Genomic DNA, 23590 nt, shown 5'->3' on the forward strand with positions numbered 1-23590 from the left:
ACCTAGACCAGAAAGACATCGAAATCTACAATATGGCTTCAAAGAAATAAAAAAAACATTATAAAAAACTTTAATCATCACATAAACCAAAATTCGAGAATTTTATAAAAGTTTAGAGAAAATGTTACTATTCTTGGGGTTGCGGGTTATATATTTTGCCCCCGCGCCATCTAGCCGTCAGATACGACAACTGGGCGTCGGCCATATTGTTGATGCGTTTTTCGTAAACAAACCGAGGTGACCATAGCACCATATCTTTGTCTTTCAATTCTTTTAAAGAATTACTGAAAGTTGGTGAAAAGCGCTGTATTCAGAGGTCAGATAAATACCTTGTCTGACTAAAAAATAGCTCGTGGGGAGCATGAAATTTCCATCAACAATCCGACCGCTCATATATATCAACTACTGTATAATATTACATCAAATTCCTCTTTCAGGCTTTTCAAAAGTCAAAAAGGCAAACCATTAACGATGCCACAGATAAAAATTACCAGGATACAAAACCCAAAGGCATTAAAATGTAATCACGCCCATAATAACTTCTGGATCCTCATCTATACAGGTATTACAATCCCTCATATCTGTTCTAAGCTGACGAATGAATGACGAAGACAAGGGAGCAAAGGAAATTTCAACCAACAGAAGACGAAGAGTACACCTAACTTTTGCTAGTTCCTTACAAAACTTCTCCAAGGGATAGAAAAGTGACAGTTTGTTGAACTACCTATATGAGGGGAAACTACACACGGATGTTGACTATATCCGCAAATACTGTTTACACCATCACTACACCAACATTCACAATTACACTGTATGACGCGCGTTTCGAGAACTAAGTTATCGTCTTCAGAAACTGAAGGTAAATTTTTCAGATAGTGTAATTGTGAGTAATGATGTAGTGGTGGTGTAAACAGTGTATTAATAATGAATATCACCAAAAGTTCCGGAAATTCCAAAATAGTAAATCAGCAAAATCACAAAACTATCAAGAATACATGGGTGGAACATATGAGTCATTTATAATATTTATGTAGAATCCCTCAAGTGCCTACTAAAAAGTGGTAAATTATCTTCTTTATCAATTTACAGGGTGTCTAGTATGTAAAGTTCCTCATGACTTACCCTGTATATAATGAAAGGTTAATAAATATATAGTTTTTCTCAATATCAAATGCGTTATTCCGAAATAAATCCATTGATGGAATTCATGTGGATTTGATTTAATTACTCCATAGACGCTTTTAATTTACACTCTATTGATTCCCTGACAATGATGAAACAATTTGCATTATCTTCACAACATACTTATCATTATTTCATATATTTTTGAAATAGTTTTGTAACATTGATCTCATTAATTTCTTTATCTGCTGGCAATATCATAATTTGGGGAGTGATGTTTATAGGAAGTTCTGCTTCAGAATATTCATTAATTCTCTTTATATTTGAAATATAGTTGTTTATAATCTGGTTAAAGCCCTATTGAAATACTAATACCATTGAGCAGGACTACTGAATTTCCTAGAAATTTGATATTCTGCGAGATATATTAGAAATACTATACTATAACAGTTAGTTGTCGATATACCTAGGTGAATAGTGTTCAAGTTAAATTTGAGACACCAGTTCGTGGTTAATTGCGAAATAAAAATGAGTTGCCCCGTTGGATTACAGTAAGTGCTTGGCGAATATTATTTTAATATTGAATATATATCTTATAAATTAACGTTATATATTTTGGAAAAATTTTTATTGCCATAGGTGGAGAAGAAACAGTTTTAGAAGTTGTCATCAATTTTTGTATTTTAGAAATTCATATGAATTGAGATATGTTGTACAATTTCTAAAATAGAGATCCTTATAAATAAATTTACACGATTATGTTTATCGATCTAATTTTCATCTAGCCTAGTAAGAAAATTTGCTATGGTATTGAAAAAATATTTCAAACAGGTGAATTGGTTTTATAAGTTACATTATTTTGAGAAGTTTTTATTCGAGCTTAAAATAAAAAATGCCAATCTTTTCTAATTTATTTTTCAACAGGTTATTGAGGAAATTGAAACACCTAGGATGTTGTGGGAATGATTTCAATAATCATTTTTTTATGGTATAAAAATATTCGTATAAGGTTTCTAACCCAATTTATGTACAAGAAGATGTCAGTAGTTTTTATTGTTTTTTCCTTTTGTAGTGTGAAATGCTTCTTATTGGATTGTAGGTCTAGAAGAATTATTTCATCGGTATTCATTTCCAATGATTTTTAGTCTTGTTTGACCGATATAGCCGGTTGGGAAACTACGCTTCCAGTATGATTCAGCATAATTATCAATTAAACACAAATTATAAAATATTCTCAATCTTTTCATCACTTAAGGACGCTTGACATGATGCACAATAAAGTGCAATGCAATGCAAGACGCAATATTTCTTGATCAAAAGCATACGCAGATGAAGTTCAGCTAAATGCCGATAGGCATGATGCAATACAACGTGTAATGCAAGGCGCAATATGTTTTATGCAAGATCTCGCACTTGCAACATTATCGGTTTGGTGCAAATTACAATTCTCGTGAAAAATCTAGTTACTTTTGGTTTAACAACCAATCTGTCCATCAGGATCCAAAAGTAAGACAGCAGCAGATATAATTATTGACAGCGATTCAGTGACCACTTATTCACTTTGTTACTTACTTAATTTTGTTATTCCCATTTCCAAACCTGCCTCAAATATTGAACAAAAATTGAGGTTAGGAATTTTTGTCAGTGGCAGCCATAATGTAATGGAAAGAGAATTACATAATATCAAGTGACGTGCAATATTCATCTATGCAATATTTTGACCCCGCATGAAATTGCATGCAATTTCTTGCACATTGCTTGCACCATGTCAAGCTGTCTTTAGGCAATGACCTGATTATTCGATTGAAGTAGTAAGTTGTGAGCGGCTCGCTCCAGGGTTTTTAAATTTTTGTGGTTTTTTTCGACCATCTCTTGAAATGTTGAAATGGGGAAATCATGATTCAATGTGACGTACTAAAGGGTATCACCAATAGTACAGATATTCTTTTAACGTGCTTGATTGATTATAGGGATACGGATATGCTAGCGCAGCCCTACAATTAGTTCCCCAGCAACTATTCTGGATTTCCAAAATTTTAGATCGATTTCTCTTTATTTCTTAGGAAATTTATGCATCTTTTAGTGGAAATTTATTGATATGCCTTTCATGTAATAGTACATAATGAAATATTATTAGTGTCTTAAATCAATGGTTTATTCATTCTTCTTCTACATAGTTCGCCAAGCCAAACGGGGGCTTTGGAATAATACTTATGATGTTGCGGAGACTATTAGAAATAGAACTAGAGCTATTGATCAGTATTTGATATTATCTCAGGTGTAGCTGCAATACTTTTATCGTTCTGATTCATAAGTTCCTTTCATTATTCTACAGGTCGAGTCACCTGTATTTTATTAGCCATATGAAAATTGAATACGGTTACTATATAAATAGGGTTACATAAATTAAATATACGATTTTTTTGCATGAAGCGCCCCCATTTTCAAATTATATATGAAACATTAAGTCATCTTTGATTAAAGTTTTTTGTAACTAGCTTTTCCCGTTCTTGAGATATATTGTATTTTTTGCGTAAAAGCTTATTTCCGATGAATCCATTCCATTTAAACGGGTGAACCTCACAAGAATTGATTAAGAATGCCTTTAACAATCACTCATGTTACTTTTTGTTCCAATTTTTTTATTATGGTACACAAATATTGAAGGCCACTTTGGCTAGATTCATATATCCATTACCTTATGACTTTTAATGGAACACTCTCTATTTTTTCAATGAGAGAGAGAGATATTCGTTGGGTAAAGTTTTGTAGGATACGGAGGATTTTTGTAAGGAGGTGGGTTTGTTGGAGTAGGCCCTGATATAGTAATAATTCCTCTGCAGGGCTGGGATTGTGGTGGCTGCGTGGGGTTGTGCTTGCCCAACTATTTCTGGCTAGAAGAAAACGAAAATGAAGCTTGTAAGCAAAAACGGGTCTTCTAGGTTTGTGTTTTTCTTATTTCTTTAGAAATTTTGTTTTTTTTACGAAAATTTCCGCTCTGAAGTTATCAATACTTTATTGAGAAATAAACGTATTTTTTCCATTGGTGAAGTCCCTGTATAGGAAAGTCTGGATACTAGTGGTCGTTCACTCGATTGGTTGGCATTGAATGGTGGCTGCAATAAGAGAAGCGCGGGAAACAGTGGTCTGTTTAAATGATCGAACAAAGTTACCTTTTGACTCATAGGATATGTATGTTGGCACATATACTCAAATTATAGAAGTTTGATGAACAAAATAATATTTATAGAAGTAAATAATGAAATTACGAAAAGAGACGAGTCAAATGCCAGTCTAGTCTGTTTTGTTTACATTTGCAAAAATCTTGACCAATTTGCTGAATGTAACAAACAAAACCATTGTCTATATCTGAAACTGTCATTTTTGTAAGAATATTGTTTAGTTCACTGAATAATTTTAGTCATATATTAAAATGTGGAACAAAATTCTGAGCGAATATATCTTAAGTTATATTTTGTCTATTCAAAAACTTGAAAAATAGATGAGGAATAGCTTTGGAACAAAAGATAATTAGCTTGATGTAGAAACGAGTTTGGGAAATTGGATTCAAAAAAATTAATTTTTTTGTTTATTCTTCACATATATTGATTACATGAATCGTACATCTAGATTTAATAAGTATCAGAAACCCAATCCTCCATAGGCGATATACATAACTTAAAAACAATACCAGTTTAGTTGAAAGCAGAAGGTGTCAACGCTGAAAATTTAATAATATACCAGAAGTAATAATCAATCATATTTAGGACTGCATAATAGCTAAAATATTCGTTTATTATGAATTTACATGGAAAACTCCATCGGAAAGCGTGTATAAAAAATAAAATAACTTTTTCTTTGTTAGAGGAAAGTGTATTTCTTTATTGAAATAACCTCATGCTGAAGCAGATCCCGTGTAGCCTAACGATGAAAATTAATACCTACATTAGACGTTCCATCAATGAATGATGCTAGCGTTACATATCTCAATCTTGAACATTATCTTCGCTAAAATGGAAAATGTTCAATATAAGAAGTAATAAATTCAATGTATATAATTATTCAGATAAATTATTTGCTTGTTAGCGGCAAATTCAATCGATATAACATATTCTTTCGAAATTATTGTAGCCTTGTCAAATGTGAAAACATAACATGCCCTCGTTTTGACCTTTGTTTTGCTGTATCATTATAAAATGATATAAAGGTCGAAATTAAAATGAATATGTATTTTAAGTATGTATCTATTAACGTATTTCAAACTTTTTAGTGGTATTATCTAATAGCAAATATTATAAGCATTTTTTATCATCATTTATATAATAAAGTAATAATTCATTTTAAAAACTTGATATACGTTTTCAATCAAATTTCGGATATTTGTAGATGGATTGTCCAGAAAAACAAATAGTGATAGGGGTAACTTTGGCCTCCCACCATTTTCCTATGTTTATAGGTTCATATTCCCCGAAATTTTACACTCTGGCATGTTGGAAGGACCAGGATTGAAGAGAATACAAAACTAAATTCACTTTATTTGTATATTTTTATAGAAAAATCTTTATAAACTTAAATTACACCAAACTTTATTCTTCAATAAATTTAGTTCACACTTTTAAAATACCTAATGAAAATAAAGGACGGCCAAATAAACAACATCAAAAAAATTAAAAGAGACTTTAGAAATATTTGGAAAAAATTGAAAACTCCTCTTCTTTCTTGTGGAGTTTCTGCTTTGAGAACATCTAAAATTCCAGGGAATCTGAATGTTTTTCCCTTGTCAGATGTTCGCAAGAATGAAACTCTATCTATATCCCCATCAATACAAAAGATTAGTATTTTTGTCATGTAATGTGCCACTGATTTCTTTTCTTTAAGTTCAACAACAAGGAAATCTCAAACATTGCATGTGATGCTATCTGGTTACATACATTGGCCAGAGGAAACACTTAGTCTACAGTCTTCTTCTTTATGGTCCGTCTCATGCTCTATCAACGAAAGACTAGAGTCGGGCACAGAATATTCGTCCCCGTCTTCACTATTACTCCCCCTTTCAATATCACGCTTTCTTTTCGGATCTTCAGAAGTGCGTGGTGTTGTCAATAATTTTCTTAAGTAAAATTGCAATATTCAAAAAGATTAAATAAGAAAACTAGGTGGTCAAAGAAACCCTGTTTTTCTTGGTGAAGTGCGAGATGACTTTACCCACAAGGTTTTTTTATTTTAATTAAACGAATTAAACAAAAACAACAACTTATAGTGAATACTAACTATATACCTAAATAAACTATATAGTTGATTCAACTCACCTTTTGTTCTTGGAGGCTTCACGAACTAAAGTTCAGCACCACTATAAAATACCTATTGAATGTTTGGTAGAGAAAACAACTGTATGGAATGATAAGAAATTTCTAGATCGCCAAAAACTCAGTGGTGCCAACGGTACATTTAGGACGGTTGATCCAAGTACATTAGGCGCCTCTGGTATCTTAGTACTAAGTACTAAGTGGTGTGTTTAAGTACTAAACATTTTCTCAAAAAACTATTCTCACGTATATGCTTGTTATATGGAAATAACCACAATATATTGAAGTTTTATTTTCCCTAGATAACTTTATACACCAGATGGCAGCAATAGTTTAGATATAGATCTGATCTATAGAAACAAAGTTACTAAAAAAAGGTTCTTAAAAAAGCTTCATATTTTCTCAAAAGAAAGCATCACTTTCGGTAAAAATATAAGTCGATGTTGAAATAGTACAAAAAATAATTTTTGTATTATCAAAATATTTACGTATACAAAAAAAATTGACTTACTACTATATAAAATCTAATCGATCTGTAAATAACTTATTACTAAATACTGTTCAAAATGGTCCATGGTCAAATTATGTCTTATAATATCTAAAAGATATTTTTACTTGGAAAAATTCCTTTCCACATCAACACTTGTAATACGGGCGTATTTAAAGTTTGACATGACAAAATTTAATCCTGGAGCATTTTAGCCACTTAAAAAGACGATATTTCAATAAATTTTGGAAATCCAATATTTATTTAAAAACCTCCCTCATTTTATTTTTAATTAACTATATTATAATATCTGTTAATTTGTCCCGGAAGTTGGTTTTAATAGAAGCCAAATTATTTTGAAATTCTCCATCGTTAAAACGATCTGACATTTTTTTATTGATTGATTTACTTGAGTTTTCCTAAAATTAGATTTCTAAAATTCTGGAAATTCTCTGTTTAATTTATGGCGGCGTCAAGCCATGTCCCCCATCTGGTTAACACTGGTTTTGGAGGACGTGGAATATTTGCACTCTCAAAGGTGCTTTAACAAATATTTTTTTGCCATTACTGATTAACTTATTCATTAATGGAAATTGAGAACTTATAGTTTCGACAATACGATTGATTCCATGAGCTAAACAGGTGCAGTGAATTAAGTTGCTGTAAAAAATTTCAACATATACGTATATATAAGCATAAGTAGTACTTTTTGACATGGTATGGTTTCCGGTAAAAAAAGTTTATTTTGCTTAATTCTTTTCAACTAATTGAATATCCTTTTGCAGAAACTTCGTGGCACAAAACTCCTACCAATAATTTTAAGATATACCACCTACAACTATCTGTAGTTTCATCAACAGTAAACTATTTAATTGCTTGATGTACCTTGCTTTAATTTGTTGAATTGTGTTGTGATTTAAAGAAGAAATATATTTTTTGCGTACAGTATTTTTGCCTAGCATATGTCGTTTGCGATGTTTTTCCTGGAATTTTGTTTGTATTGTAGAGATCTAGATTAAATTCTTGTTGTTCATTACCACTACGACCGGACGTAGATGCTATAAAAGAACCAATTGTTTATTGCTTAAACTTATTAACTCTGTACTTCCTCATTTATTCCGAGTGTACGTTTGTTTTTCAGATGTTAAGCTATGTCGTATTCTATCTACAATTGAACAGTTTTTAGCTGCTTATATGAAAAAAATATTTACCGGGTAATGCATCGTCCTAGGATATAAACAAATTAAAGTAGCTCCTTTTTAATGTTAAATATCATCTTATTTCCTGGCTGATTTTAGTGATTTATGATATGCAAAAAATATTTTTCAAGATTCGCCTGATAAAATTCAAATTTTACTCATTGGATCAAACATATTTTATATTTAGGTGAAGTAATGTATTTCCGGCTCGTTGCGAAGGTAAAGTTTACAACATTAAAATCTACGAAATAAATAAAATAAGTGATAGTAAGAAATACAATAGTTGGATGGACTTGTAGTGAAATCATCAAACTGCGTCGAGATAATGTTCAAGTTCAACCGTATCTCTTCGACTGTTATAAAGTAGGCGTTTCTCTAGTGTCGACCATAATGAGGATCAATATTTTTCCAACGTCTGCTTGGTTGGCATAATTGGTTAGTGATGGTTAGGCGTAACTCCAGTTTTCTGTGAAATACTTTTGGTCGCTATGAAAAATGTTATTCCGTTTCTTCTTTCTTATGCACTTATTGCACTTCGGTAAACGCCTAGAATTGTATTTCAACTTCTGCTGAAGCAAATGCTGTTGATGTTATGGACGTTGTGTGTAGGTACCTTTTTTCCCAAATATATTTCTGATTTAGAGGGTTGTGCACAATTCTTATACTCCGTTTGCCGTCCTAGCGCGCTCCTAATAGTATCGATGGCACGTTGTCGGCGTTGTTGCCATGTTGCAGTACTGCAACAGCTCCACAATAAATAAGTGAATATAGCTGCTTACGCGCTCTGTAGTTTTTGCACTCCTGCAATGATATTATTAGAATTTTTGTTGGTCCTCAGTTTGGATAATTTTGGTCGTCGAATTGTATATTTCGGTATATCGATAGTACTTAATGTCTCACAGAATATACGAGAGTTTTAGACAACATTTTACTATCAGCTTTATAGTAGGGAAATCTTTAAATTATTAGATCCTACACCATAATTATAGAGATGTGTTGGTATATTGTGTATCTATATTATTCACATCAAACAATACAAATAAAAGTAGATGAAAATTCAAATATATTTAAACTAACCTACCAAATATTTTATTAAAACACAACGCCATTGTTTAAATAGTGATAGCATGAGTGAGATAAATTTGATACCTTCGTTACTCTTGGTTAGTTTGTTTTACATATTTTCTATGGATTCAGATTATTGACCTCACATACTCGGATTCTTATTTCAATATTAATCTACAAGAAAAATCTATTGATTCATATTTTTAAATAGAAAATACATTCGCATATAGTATGTCCAACTGAAATTCCATCCACAAGAAAAATCTATTGATTCGTTTGTATAAATAGAAAATACAATACAATACAACTAAAATCTCATCATAACTAGGTCGAACAATAAAAAGTTGATAAATGATCAGTTTAGCTTGAACATTTCATAATTGAATAAAATATACGAATAATTAACAACTAGCACTCAAGTCAAAATAGGTAATTGTAAAATCCTACAATAAGTTAAATCTAGAATAATTTGGGTAAGTACCGAAGTACAACAAGCTTAATAATTATCTGATATCCTTATTCCGAACCAACATCATATAAAGGTTTCTATTTCCAGTGGGCTTTTGAATCTTTCGCGTTTTCCGAGTTTTTTCATTTCTTTTCCTATTTTCTTCTAACAATGTTAATGTGATTTTTTAGCCTTACAGTGAATTATTATATTTTTCTTATCCGCATCATTTCTCTTACTCTTCGCACAGTATTTTGAAGCTCTTTCTTTCATTTTTTCACGACTGTTTGGTCGGCATAATTACATTTTAAATGTTATAATTTTTCACACTGTGTTAGCTCTTCTGGCTTCCTTTGGGATATTCTAGATGTGGATCGTAGCTTCCTAGTTTATTCCACTAACATGGCAGTCCCGATCACTGGACCTCCTTTTGTTGTCTTCTTGATAACCAGCTTGCGATGTGATTAGATAAACTAGATTATTAGTTTTACTTGAGCTGGGGTGAGGATTGCCCATGGGAGGTCTTGTTAAAAATGTTTCACCACTTTTGCATTGTACTTGTTTCTAAATTCATTCGGCAAAATTCAGAAAGTCACTGTTCGTATGAAATTAAGATCGGCTTCTCTTATATCAAAATTTCTTCAGTCCACCGCTTATCATTCGAGATATCATTCTTAGGAGGTGGTGACTGGAATTGAGCTTTTATTTTTTTTATGAAATTTCAGTAATGCTAGAAACTTAAAATTCTGTCATTTTTGTGCACTCTCAAAGGACTAAGTAGGGTTTTTTTTTTCAATATTTCTATTACATTTCCAGCAATTTATTATGAATCTTTTACATCTTACATCAACTACTGTTTTCATTGAAACAATTATGAATTATGGTGTTTTTTCTTTGCAGTTATGGGTTTTGTGAAGAAAATTTTAGAATAAAAAATATTTTTAAACAGATCAAAGATTTTAATTTATAATTTTACTTCACAAAACTTCATATTGAAAAATAGCGAGAGTTGCCAATTTCACCCCCTATAATGTAACAGAAATATTGGAAAATACCCGTGGCTAGTCCTTTGTGAGTGCACGACAATTACAAAATATCAAGTTGCTAGCTTTACTGAAATTCTACAAAAAAATAGAAACTCAATTTTAGTTACCACCTTTCAAGGATGATATCTCGGAAAGGGGTGTGCTGTTATAGGAAAGACCCATATTAATTTCATACGAGCAACCACTTCCTGAATTTTGTCACATGAATTTGAAAACACCTTATATCTTCCTGCTCCAGCTAGATCGCTCTCTTCCCATAGATCCGGGTAAAGACATCACCAACAACATGAGGAGTCCCATTATTCTGAGCTCTGATGCCCGTATCACCTTAGGCCAGATTTCTAGCCTCTTAAACTAGAGAAGCGTTAGTTAAGCTAAGAATACCCTCGAATACCCATACCATGATAAAAGGATTGAGGTCACTGCTGCTTCCGCCGTACTAACGGAGATAGAAAATCGCCCTGCGTGCGACTCGATATCACTTTGCCTTCAATTATAGTTCTACTATAGCATCAACATAATGCATTTTTTCAATTCTACCTAGAGCTCTTTTAACGGTGGCCTTTGAGGTATTGCTCAAGGCTTCCTGTAGGTATATTTATAAAAATCCCATTACAAAGCATCCAGCATCCAACAGAGCCTCTGTTCATGTTGGGTAGGGCTGATGGACTTCTCTTTCACCTCTCTAAGTTGACTTTATTTCTCCTGCTTAACCCTACTTCCGCTTCGAGCTTCTCCACATCTGCAAAATGTTCTTAGTCCGTCTGCCTGAGATTGGTATCACAGTCAACAATTACAAGGAGTTTCCTTCATTTACAATATTTTTTAATGTGTGATGTTCAACTATGGGGGTAGTAGGTCGCCATTGCCGATGCGCCTTTGCTGTAGTTCAATTTTTTTATTTATGCAGAGATCAAAATTAGCCATTATAGGGATGCTACCTCAATCTTTGTTCCAACCACTAGCACTACGCAGCCTCAAAGTTCACCCGTCAGAAGTTTTTGTAGTTCCTTCATTTCACAACTTGTGAATCATTTAATTGGGTCCCCTTTCTTTTTATCGCTTTATTTAGATGCCAGGTATCGGTCCCCAGAGTAGGGTTAATGATACACAAGAATTCCAGAATATGTTTCCACTATACTGAAGGCTCTTCTAAGCTTTGGCAGTGTACACAGCCCCTGACCTCCTCTTTGCTACTTCGACAAAGCACTTATTTATAAAAAGAGTTTATACCCTATAAACTTTGATATGAATAGCATTGTGTTTACTTCTCACATCCCTAAAATTGCATATATTTCAATTACATCTTCGTGGTAAAACTAGCTGGCACATTAATGCGTTCTGAATCCGTGCTCCTTTGTTTTAGCGATGGTTCACAACTAGGTGACGAAGCGGGTATGTTGTATGGGGATTATTTGATGCTGGACAAAATATTAACTGCGCAGAGACCACTTGGAGAGCATAATGGCGCACCAGTACACGATGAACATTTATTTATCATTACTCATCAAGGTACCTATATAACTGTTTTGAATTAGCTATAGTTCATTCCAAATTTTTTTCGTCTAAAACTCAATTAGTATATTGTAATCACAAACAACTAGTGTAGGTTAGTACTAAGATCACAATTTCTTCGTTTTCCGCTAGATAATAATTCCAAGTTCTAAATTGTTTAACGAAAAATTAGATTAATATTTCTGAGAATAATATAAACTTTTTATTTTGATCTATTTCTTTTAAATTGATCAGAAAATTTAATTTTACGTCTAGAATATGTAATTGTGAATACGAAAGAAAGGCGTAATAAATTTATTCTTCTACTCTTTATATCACTGTTTTCGCAGATGGTATAAGACTAAATATCTTTTTGAAGTCTTATTTGTTACAATGGGATTCTTTGGTCGTACTGAATAGAGTATTGGGGAAAGTATAGTAGAGCGTATATGGCAAGAAAAAGAGACCCCAAACTATCGCACTCACTTCAAGACGATGAGAGGTGCTCACGTCGCACTAGTAGGGCGACTAAAAAAATGGAGAAATTGAGCGATGGTGGAACGACTTCCTTGGAGAAATCATACACATTCCATTGATGCTGATGGTGTACCGATCGCCTGTGCATGAGATCACAGGAAGAACTCCAGTTCCAGTCACGTCGAAACTTGTGGCTCATGCATGTTTAAATGTGTAACAAGATAAGGACTGAGAGATATGTATGAAAAACTGGTATTATATAGAGATCAACGGTCGGTCAGTCAAAACCAGGGCTAGAGTTTATAAATTTAATAACAAAAAAGAGAGGTCCCTGAAGCTACAAAATTATTGGACAGATTATTTCCTTCAGTAAGCCGCTGAAAAGTCTGTAAACAGTTGACAGTATGACAGGGGTACAGTGCACGACATCTAATAGCACAGATTATAAGTTAAAGTGATGGAAATTATAAAAAAATGGACTATCTCATCATAGAACTATATTTAGATGCTTCTAAAAAAAATTTTGCTATAACTAAACATCTTGAAAGATTCTTCTGCCTTGTTCTGGAACACTGCGAAAGTCAGTAGTTGTAAGACAGGACCCACAGTATTGGAACTGAATTAACTATTGGAGATACGCGGCGATTCATAGAAGACATTGTGATAATTATTGTGGTTCAATATATCTTTTATAATTATTATTTTATTTTTGTATAGTTGTATAATTTGATTGAAAAACTTTACCGTGAAACGTTGCAGTATTCATAGAAGTGAAGGCAGACATTTTGTGGTAGATGGTCTATGGAACCTTAATAAATGGATCCGTTGATTTCTCAACATAATTTGATGGACATTTGGTCAATGAAGTCTATTTTTACAGAATCAAGCTAATCATCAACATTGTAAATGACAATATCTCAATCAATTTATGTTCAAGACATCTCTATATAATAATTTGTACCCTTAGATTTAGTTCAATTGAGAAGTTGATAGTACATATCGTTTTAGCTTATGAACTTTGGTTCAAACAAGTTATTTGGGAACTGGACTCGATAAGAAAAATCTTCAGTTCAATTGTAGACGAATCTCAAACTTTGGATATTGTTAAAAGATTGAATAGAGTGGTACTTATATTAAAAGTAAGTTGATGTTGATAATACGTGTCTTATATTTATTATATTTGGTATTTTTCTATTTATGGACATTTAAAACTGTTTAACTTTTACTATGTTACTATTATAGTATTTGTGCAGTAGTGTCTTGAAACGAACGTGTTTTTTCTCGTGCCTGTATGATGAAAAACAGGAGTAACGTATCAATATCAAATTTCTCGTTAAATTGAGAAAAAACTCCGACTGAGTGCTATAAATTTTTGCAAGAGGCCTATGGGGACAATTTTCTATCACGGGCGCCTGTTTTTGAGTGATTTAAACGCATTAGTGAGGGCTGAGAAAGCATTGAAGTTAACCAACGCCTAGGTCGCTCTGTGACTGTTTTAACTCCGGAAACAGTGACCAAAATCAACTCAATTGTGCGTGCAGATAGTTGAATGAGCATCCGGATGATTGCCGAGGCTGTAAACGCCGATAAAGAAACGGTTAGAATAATTTTACACGAGGAATTACACATGATAAAAGTCTGTGCGAAGTATATGCCAAAAAATCTGACTCCTGACCAAAAGCTCTTGCGTCGACGGGTCTTTCCTTGAAACACAAAAAACGACAAAGCGCCTAAAGGCCCTCACCAGCACTGCTTAGATCAAGGGAAAAAATGTATGGATGTGTATGACGAGTTTATTGAAAGGAAGCAAACTGGTCCAAATTAATTGATTTTTTTCATATCTAAATACTTCATCGACATTAATTCCTTTCTTACGATATGTTACATTCCCTGTTAAAAATAAGGGTTTTTTTTCAACCTCCGATAGGCTATAAATAAAAGAAAAGGCCATATAAAATAATAATTTTATTACCGAAAGATTGGTACTTTTACGGTTAATTTTCGACATAATCCCCGAAGAGATTGAGACATTTGTCATATCCGTGGACAAGCTTTTCAATACCCTCTTCGCCAACGTAGCCTAACCGCCCAATAACAATAGCAGTAATGATGAATCTGCGGTTTTCCTTAACCATTCTGTCAACTCGTTGAACCAGGTCATCTGAAACGACAGATTTGCGTCCATGGCATCTGCACATCATGCACATCATTACCGCCTTCCTCAAGTTTTCCCCATACGAACGATTCATTCTCCGAGTGATTTCTGCAGGCCTCCAGCCTGTAGAAAACGAGTTACACTTCGTAATTCACAATTGGCGGAAGTATCAATAATGATGGACATATTTACGTAGCTGTAGCACAACGCCGACTGACACCTGAATGTCAACATTGGCGGAGTGTGTAGTGCAAGGTTTTGCAGTCGCCTACAGGGCATTCCCGCTTTTCCTGCCCGAGTAGCGTCTGCACGGAGCGATCGGAGCTATTTGTAGTTACAGAAGATATACATACACTTTTACGACAATAAAATCAGTTTGTTTAACTATTTGGAGATAGATACGTACACAGTTCAATTTATTTTAGGTACTCGTTGACCAAGTAATGATATTGGAAACCATGACGCCTTTAGATTTTATGGAGTTTAGGAACTACTTACGACCTGCATCAGGTTTTCAAAGCTTACAATTTAGATTGCTTGAAAATAAATTGGGGGTTACGCAAGAACTTCGAGTGAAATACAATCAAAATTATGCCAAAGTTTTTGATCACGACAAGGTATATATATATATATATACTTTTTTTTATTATTTCCTATTCGCAGATTAATGCCTGAAAAAAAAACAATAACTTCTTCCCATAAATGGAATTATCATCCTGGTAATATGCTTCTGATTTTATTGAATATTCAAACATTTATACAGGGTGAGTCATGAAGAACTTTATACTAGAGAGAATATGATGAGGTTTCTAAAAAGTGTCAACTCCTCTTCTTTATTAATATACAAGATGATTTGTGTAATTGACCGTACATTTTAATCAGCTATAGTGTTTACATAGTTCATGAAGTAATACACTACTATCAAGTATTCGACTATAATTAGCTAAACTTAAAAATTTAAGGACCGATTTTGGAAAAATCAATTTAGTGATTCGCATAGAATATTGCACCATGCATAATATTATTTTAAATGCAATAAGTGATTTCTAAATTGCATAAATAACCAATGAAAACATATGCGACAATGTCGTGGCAGTTTTATTATATTTTTAGTGAACCATCAAATCTTATCAAATGTAGAACAACCATAATTATGTATATCACATAATAAAGTATTAATTTAAAAAAATAAATTCAACTACATCTTTACTGTCACTTTGTATTATCTTTAAGGGCAGAATCATTTGTTTTTGATTTTTGAATTTTTGCATTGGGGAATTATTGTCGATAAATATTAAATTGAATTGATTTAGAAGTCAAACTTTATTTATGTGTTAATGTGTGTTGATTGTAAATAATTAAAATTTTATGTCAGATAATAATACAAATTTATTGATGAGTTAAAAAGATTTTTAAGGTGAAATAAGAATAGAAAGTCATTTAGGAGACAACTTTTAATATATATTTTATTCAATATTTGTGATACTACTTACTAAATATTTTTTATGTAACATTTTTGTAAGTTTTCCGAAAACAGTCGATATAAATTGGTATTTTGTATTTTTCACAAATTGTATTAATTTTTTTGGTATTTTTACAAGCATATGCATATTCTTTTGAAATGGATATTTGTTTGTAGCAAAGAGAGCGTCGTTTTTTTGTTTACCTTCATAGTAGACATTGAAACATATTTACGAATATTTCTTCTCTTAGAATTTGAAGTTTCAGCCAAGTGCGTGTGTCTGTATTTGCTAATGGTACGCTAGTGTACCAATTATCTATGTAGAGAGTTCTTCCAGTGTTTCCAGATATATCTTCCAGGAGTACAATAATTTTATTCCATATCTATGCCGCTTGTTTGGAAAATATTGTCTAAAATATATCCGCCCGCGGAAGGGTACGTTCCCCTCATTAATACAGACATCTGAAGGTTATTCAGTAATTGTTAGAATCTATTCCCAGTCATAATGTTGAATATTTTATTTCCCTATAATGAATTTGAGGATCAGTAATCTCTAATTTTTAGAAGCTGAAGAAAACCTATTCATAGTATCATTCCAATGAGTTTTCTCATCTCCACAAGGTCAATAGCTGATCATGATTTTATCTTTGGCTTCTATTTAATGCCAGTACACAAATATAACTGCTTATGAACCCTGATGAACTCTGTATAAGGTAGAAGTGTGTAAAGTACCTTTTGACTCACCCTTTATATTGAAATATGGATAATTATGATTGAGATGTAATTGCGCTTGGAAATCTATGAAATGGTGCGAACTAGTTTCACTAAATAAAATTCAAATATCTTTCAAATGGCGAACAAGTTGTGTAATTAGACAGTTGTCGTAGCTCAAGTTAATAGATTTGTTATTGTTGCTGTTTAATTTCGTAATTTTTATTGAATTTTATTGATGTATCGGTCATTTTACCATGCCTATCTCAACTGCTTTTCAATAGTTTATTATTAAAATCTTGAGAAACTACTAGATACTCATTAGAATTGTTCAGTTAATACGGTGGGACCGTTATCTATTTATTTTTAACCTTTATTTCCAATTAAATTTGTAAATATTAGAATTTATAGAAGATTCTACACAAATTTTGAGTGTTATACTTATTTAACAATTACGGAGTGCACTGATAAGATAAGCTTCTTATTTCTGATAAAATGATTGGAAAGCTCTATCCACCTCGTTCCTACTTTTTTCGTAAAATACTTTTAATTTGAATCCAAATTTATATAATCACTGTTAAAACTTTATAAATTATTTAGGAAGCTATTAAGAGAATTGAACAATCAGAAAGAGAAGCATCCTTGAAAGATTTAGTACAAAGTTGGTTGGAAAGAACACCTGGTTTGGAAGAAGAGGGATTCAATTTTTGGGGGAAATACCAGAAATCAGTCGAAGGTTCATTGAATGAGGAACGAGAAAAGGCAAATGTAAGTCTAATTGAAAATTTTGAGCTCATATATATACTTAAGGATAAATACGTTGTATGTATGTATGTATGGATTTGGGGTCTCGTATACACTGCGACCCAAAGGATCTATTGTGTCCCCCTTTCTTGCTGCGGTACTGGAGAACCCCGTGTTTACAGTTGATCCATTAATCACACTCCTTTTAAAGTCTAGAATGTGGGATATCCAGAGATCTTCGTCTTCTATTTCATGCGCTCCCAGATGTAGTGCTCTGGAGTTCCTTAGTGTTTCTCTCTTCGAGAGAATATTTGTTGAGGCGATAATGCCCCGATAGGACTCCTGTTAGTATTCGTAGATTGTTCTTACCTAGGTTGATACATTCTGCAGATCTACTCTGGTTATAGTTTCCAAGAAGTGCTTTTTCCATTGCTTTGTAGCTAATACCACAGAAGGGTTCAGGTACCATGAAGGGCTTGTCTGCCGCCGCTATAGCGAGCTTATTCGCTATTTCATTTTCCTTCGCTCTGGTGTATCCCGTAATCCATTGTAGGGTAATTTTATTTTTCTTGCCTAGCTTGTTCAATCTTTCTAGGCAATCCCAAAAAACTTTGGATTTTATGATATTGGACAAAATAATGATCTCCTGTTTGCAAAAATTTCTGTTTGCAGAATGCTTGGTGCGCTGCCCAGACTTTCAGAGTATTTGGTTCTGGACCTATACGCCTATACACTCCTATTCTAGTTCCATATACTGTTTTTGATCCATCCATATACCATTTAATAGCATTTCTGTTCATTTCTTGTAAGACGTTTTGGTCCCACCTGCTTTTATAGTTTATTATTGAGGTGAAGTTTTTCTCAAAGATAAACTTTTTCGATGTGACGTCCTGAATTATGTGGAGAGGTGGGATATTGGGAATTACTTCTAGTGCAGCCCCGATGGCCAGTCTTTGTACCTTTGAGAGGTTGTTTCTCATGGTATTCAGACTAGTTCTAGTACTCCAAACCACTGCTCCATATGTGAAGATTGATCTCACAATTGCCGTGTACATCCACCGTAGGATCTTTGGGTTATAACCCCAATTCCTCCCTGCCAAGTTTCTTCACACCATCAGGGCTTTTGTGGCTTTGGTGATTATCTCTTTTTCATGTTTGTTCCAGAGAAGTTTATTGTCTAGAGTAAGTCCGCTCTGTTTTCTACTCGATTACTTACCCGTCTAACTTGATGGGAGTGAGATTGAGGTTTTTCTTCATAGTGAAATTAGGTAGGTCTAAATACGTTATGTATTTAGTTTTACTCAAATTAATCAAGTTTCCTCGATTTTCTATAATATGTGAAATATTCCTAAAAATTTTTCATTTTCGTTATAACGTCTGTATTAAGGAATTTTCCAATTAACATATTTAAATTTATGTTTTTTTCGGATATTTCATGGTTTGTAGAGGCAGTTTAATTTTTTGTCTCTCCTTTCTTAATTTCTTCGTGGCCATTTCTTACCACGTCAGCTGTTTGCCTTTCCTCAAATTGAAAACAATTAGAATATTCTCGAATTTTCGCGACAACTCATAATTAACTCTATTTTCTAATGCACAATATATCGGTAGAGTCGAAAATCGTTATCCCTTGGATGCCAAATGGATTATTCCAAAATTTTTTCTAAAACTCGTTATTTTTCAAACTCTACGTGAATACAATGTTCAAATATTGTCTAATATACAGATTGCTTCTTTCAAAACATCAATTTTCTTCTTTTTGCTAGAGAGAAAAAGTAGAAACACTCAGAAAATACAAATTGAATGAATTGGAAAAACGAGTAGAAGTCTACCAATCTATTTTCCGACCTGAAATCCACAATGCGCTACTGAGTAGAGGCGAAAGAAGATTCTCACACAAAGCTCTTCAGGGCGCTATCATGATTACCTTCTATAGAGATGAACCACGATTCAGTCAACCTCATCAAATTCTCACTTTGTTGATGGATATTGATTCTTTGATCACTAAATGGAGGTGTAAGTGTTTAGTCATGGATATTATTATTCCTTAAACATTTTGTATCGATTTAAAGACAATTTATGAAACCCACAGTTTTATATTCGAAGGAAATCATTTATTGAACTATAAATTTTAGATAACCATATGTTGATGGTACAGCGAATGATTGGTTCTTCTCAATTAGGCACAGGCGGTTCGTCTGGATATCATTATTTAAGATCTACACTAAGGTGAGGCTTCGTCCTTTATTTATTTTCAAAATAGGCATGGCACTCGATTGTGAAATATTATATTGCGCAACAAGTATGAGAAGTACTTATTGCACACTATACTTTTTCTACAACTGCACAAATTGGAAGAATAAAAGTAATGGAACTTAATGTTTATTTTTATGATTTGTAAAACCAAAATAATAGTGAAGTGTCCTGTTAACTGTTGATAATATTATTTAAAATTGTAGTTGATTATGAAATTTTCAAAATTTTGTATAGTTAAACCCGGAACGTTATTTCTTTTTATTAAATTTTCTGTTATGTTAATATTAAATGTTGAGGGTTGATCGTTCATATATGGTGTATTTTATCTCTCCATTTCTGTAAAAGGTTCGAGTGGTTTCTCAATGGAGTTGACGATTTTATTAGCAATGTTAATTTTATTTTTAATAGACTATTCGAGATATCCTTCTGTCACGGTACTGGATTGCCATGGCGCTTTAAGATTAATTTGTCCCATCCTGCATTTACCAAAATTGTTACCGAAGAACGTCTGAAGCAAAGACCTGTGTATAGATGGGGGTTTTACAATTTTTAAACAATTGTCTTAGTTATAATACCGAATTTGTTAATGCCAACTACCTGTTTAGTACATTTTCCGTGTTGGTAATTTATCAATTGGTCGAAGCAGCAACGTTCTTGGCTTTTGTTTTCGTGTTATCTAATTTCACTAGTAAAGCTGAATTTAAATACTTTAAATTATCGATTTTCAACTTCCATAACTCTCTAGGACATGCACCTGCCACGCTATTAGAATTTTAATGATTATTTAATCCTTTTTATCCACTGAAAAACCCACTAATTAGAGAAATCTATATTAAATAAAAGAAACTATAAAATTACATTCTAAAAATAGTTCCCTCTAAATAAATTTACCTTTATTAGTAAATATTCCTTGTCTGGAGCTTCGTTTAAAAATCTCTACAATTGTTTTGCTGTCAATATTATTGATTTTTGGGGGACGTAATTGTCGGACCTTCTTTTCAAAAATGAACGTAATTTCTGATACTTGGATATATCAATGTTATTTTTTATACTGATAGTACTTGGCAACATTGAATATTGTGACTAAAGTGTAGACGCCTTTAAAGTTTTCGACGACTCTTCAAAGTATACCAAAAGTACAGTTTCCGAAAAAGATTTTATTTTTGTATTTCTTCTCCATTCCATAAATTTCTCGTATGCTAATTCATATATTTTTTTTAAATTTCTAAAGTTACTTTTGCTGCTATTTTCGATATCTCTGGCGGAGTATTATCCAAATCGTCACTACTGTTTTCGACGATTTTTATTGATTCTCCATATAAATGTATGTGATGTGGGCAAAGTGCCGTGAGAAATAATATTTTTCACAGTGTGAGCAATATTTGGTTTTGAGATTAAGTTATAGTCATTGAAGTTGTAGAAAAAATAATGTTTGAAATTAGTTTTTATTTGTCAGAAATTTTATAATCTCACAAGCCAAGCACTAATGCGTGAGTATTGATAGATTTTAAGCATAGAAAGCTGTATCTACATCTCACAATGAATTATAAATAAGTTAGACAAACATATCAAAGTCACATTCTTGTTTAATCATAGTCAAAGGCTCCATGTTATGATCATTGCCTTAAGTTCATCTGAGTAAAATCCAGACAATTTATTGAACATATTGAATTGAATTGAATTAACAAATTTGAAAATTTTATGTAATTTAATAATTATCCAAATATGTAAATAGATTTTGGGCAATCGTAATATAATCAAGTACCTCTGTCTAAGGGTAAGAAAGCGATTACGGACATTTCTTCGATTAATTATGGCACATAGGTTGGGAAGAGCTGTGGGTACGTATATAGAATGGGTTCGTTAATATTTAATCAGTTAAAATTCAATATTAATGGGTACATGGCAGTAGAGACAAATGAAAAATAGTTAAGTATTTGAAATCAAACAATTCAGTGTTCGCTAACATTCAAAAATACAATATATAAGTTATATCAAAATGGACTCTTAGGCACTAGGTAGACAGATAACATGTCAAATAGTAGATCTACTGGATTATCATCAGTAGACATGTCTCAGTCTTATTTTATCAATAAGCGAGTCACGTTTCATTAAGAACGTTTTTCGGAATGACTGGGTCATGTTTCATCGTATGAATAAATATATTTTTTTGAAATCATTACTGTTATTATGTCTATTATCGATATTGATCGGAGTGTTTTGTGATTTCAGTGATCGCTATAAAGTATTTGTAGATCTTTTCAATTTATCTACATTTTTGGTACCAAGAGCTTATATTCCAGTACTGGATGAAACAATCAAAAGTCACTTATGTTATTGGGGCCCTATGCAGAAAATTGATAATGGAGTAATAGAAAAAAGCAGAGACATCAAAGAAAACGGAAAGAGCACACTACTAGATTCCATTTGATGGATTAATATTATGATTTACTTGATTTTGATAAAATTTCTTAATAATTATGTGAAAAAATATGGAGAAGAATAAATAATTATTGTTGATTAGATTTTGTATTTTTTATTTAGAGAACTAACCAACCTCTTAGATTGACAGATGTATTTTTTATTATAATTTAAACAAGAAATTTCACAAATTATGTTAGTCAATTCATCAAGATTTATCTTACGTCAGGATATTTACTCTCCCATGTGCATAACTGTCATGAGTATGTAGATAGAAACTCTCTTGTGGTGATTCCCCAAGATTTTCAACGAGAGTTTGATATTAATTTTTGGATTGTCTCATCGTCTTCTCCTAGAAATTGATAAAGTTTTAAGAAAAATTACAAGAGTATTAAAGTTATAGAATTAAATTATTCAAGGTATCAAAATTATATTTCTTGAATTAACCAACAGATAAGAATCTTCTGTGAAATTTTGAAGTGAACAACCCCCAGAATTTTTTGACTGCTTTCTATTTTCCATTACTTAATGCCCTCAAGAGGTATATACAGTATACTTTTATATTTTTGTGAAAGGGCTGCAAAAAAATTAATTTTTCTCAAAAATTTGGACCTTACTTTCAGCCCCTATTACTCCTCAAGAAAGCATTTTGGTATTGACGTGAATTTTCACCAATCGTCATATTTTGGACTTCATTATACAGCTCTAGTCAGTGGCGGTTCTTATGCCCTGTAGTTTGAACTTTGTTATTTATGTTTTGATTCTTTATTAAAAAATATGATACAATTTAATCCTTCTACGTGATAAAATGGAAAATATACAATAGTTTTGATCCTCATATACAATTTATTATAGGAAGAGAAGATGTTGATCAATCACAATTTTTATCTTGACCAAAAATTTATCAGAAATGATGACAATAACATTTTAATTGATAAAATCTGGAAGATATATTAATTATTAATCTTATCTGTAACAAGGTACTAAGATTAATTTAATGAAATGAATAATAAAATACTTTTCTTAGTAAATTCATATTCTGCCATATTTTGATACGAATTCTTTGTAATCTGACATTGACTTATACATTACGCGAAGCTTATAATTTAATAATAATATTTTCAATAATACTACCTTATCTATTAATACATCTTTGTTATATATAAATCAGTTACTCCTAAACATTCTGTAATGTTTTGC

The 23590-nt window shown here is 32.3% G+C and overlaps 1 protein-coding gene across 1 annotated transcript; it reads left to right on the forward strand.

Annotated features, from left to right (window-relative positions):
* Positions 1-1333: 1333 nt before the first annotated feature.
* LOC130448844 (tryptophan 2,3-dioxygenase) lies at positions 1334-22494 on the forward strand. Its single transcript, XM_056786385.1, has 8 exons — positions 1334-1673; positions 12040-12185; positions 13653-13783; positions 15225-15416; positions 17573-17740; positions 19480-19729; positions 19849-19942; positions 22202-22494. The coding sequence occupies exons 1-8, from the start codon at positions 1651-1653 to the stop codon at positions 22398-22400; spliced, it is 1203 nt and encodes a 400-aa protein (XP_056642363.1). The 5' UTR covers positions 1334-1650; the 3' UTR covers positions 22401-22494.
* Positions 22495-23590: the final 1096 nt, after the last annotated feature.

Source organism: Diorhabda sublineata, chromosome 9 (genome assembly GCF_026230105.1).
Source record: "Diorhabda sublineata isolate icDioSubl1.1 chromosome 9, icDioSubl1.1, whole genome shotgun sequence".
In the NCBI taxonomy this organism is placed as follows: Eukaryota; Metazoa; Arthropoda; class Insecta; order Coleoptera; family Chrysomelidae; genus Diorhabda; species Diorhabda sublineata.

What these genes read in the sequence shown, in the direction of transcription:
- LOC130448844 (XM_056786385.1), top strand. Translation starts at nt 1,651, where the DNA reads ATGAGTTGCCCCGTTGGATTACA. An exon ending in AGTTGCCCCGTTGGATTACA is followed by an intron (nt 1,674 to 12,039) that starts GTAAGTGCTTGG and finishes CCTTTGTTTTAG; the next exon opens with CGATGGTTCACAACTAGGTG. An exon ending in GAGTGGTACTTATATTAAAA is followed by an intron (nt 13,784 to 15,224) that starts GTAAGTTGATGT and finishes AATTTATTTTAG; the next exon opens with GTACTCGTTGACCAAGTAAT.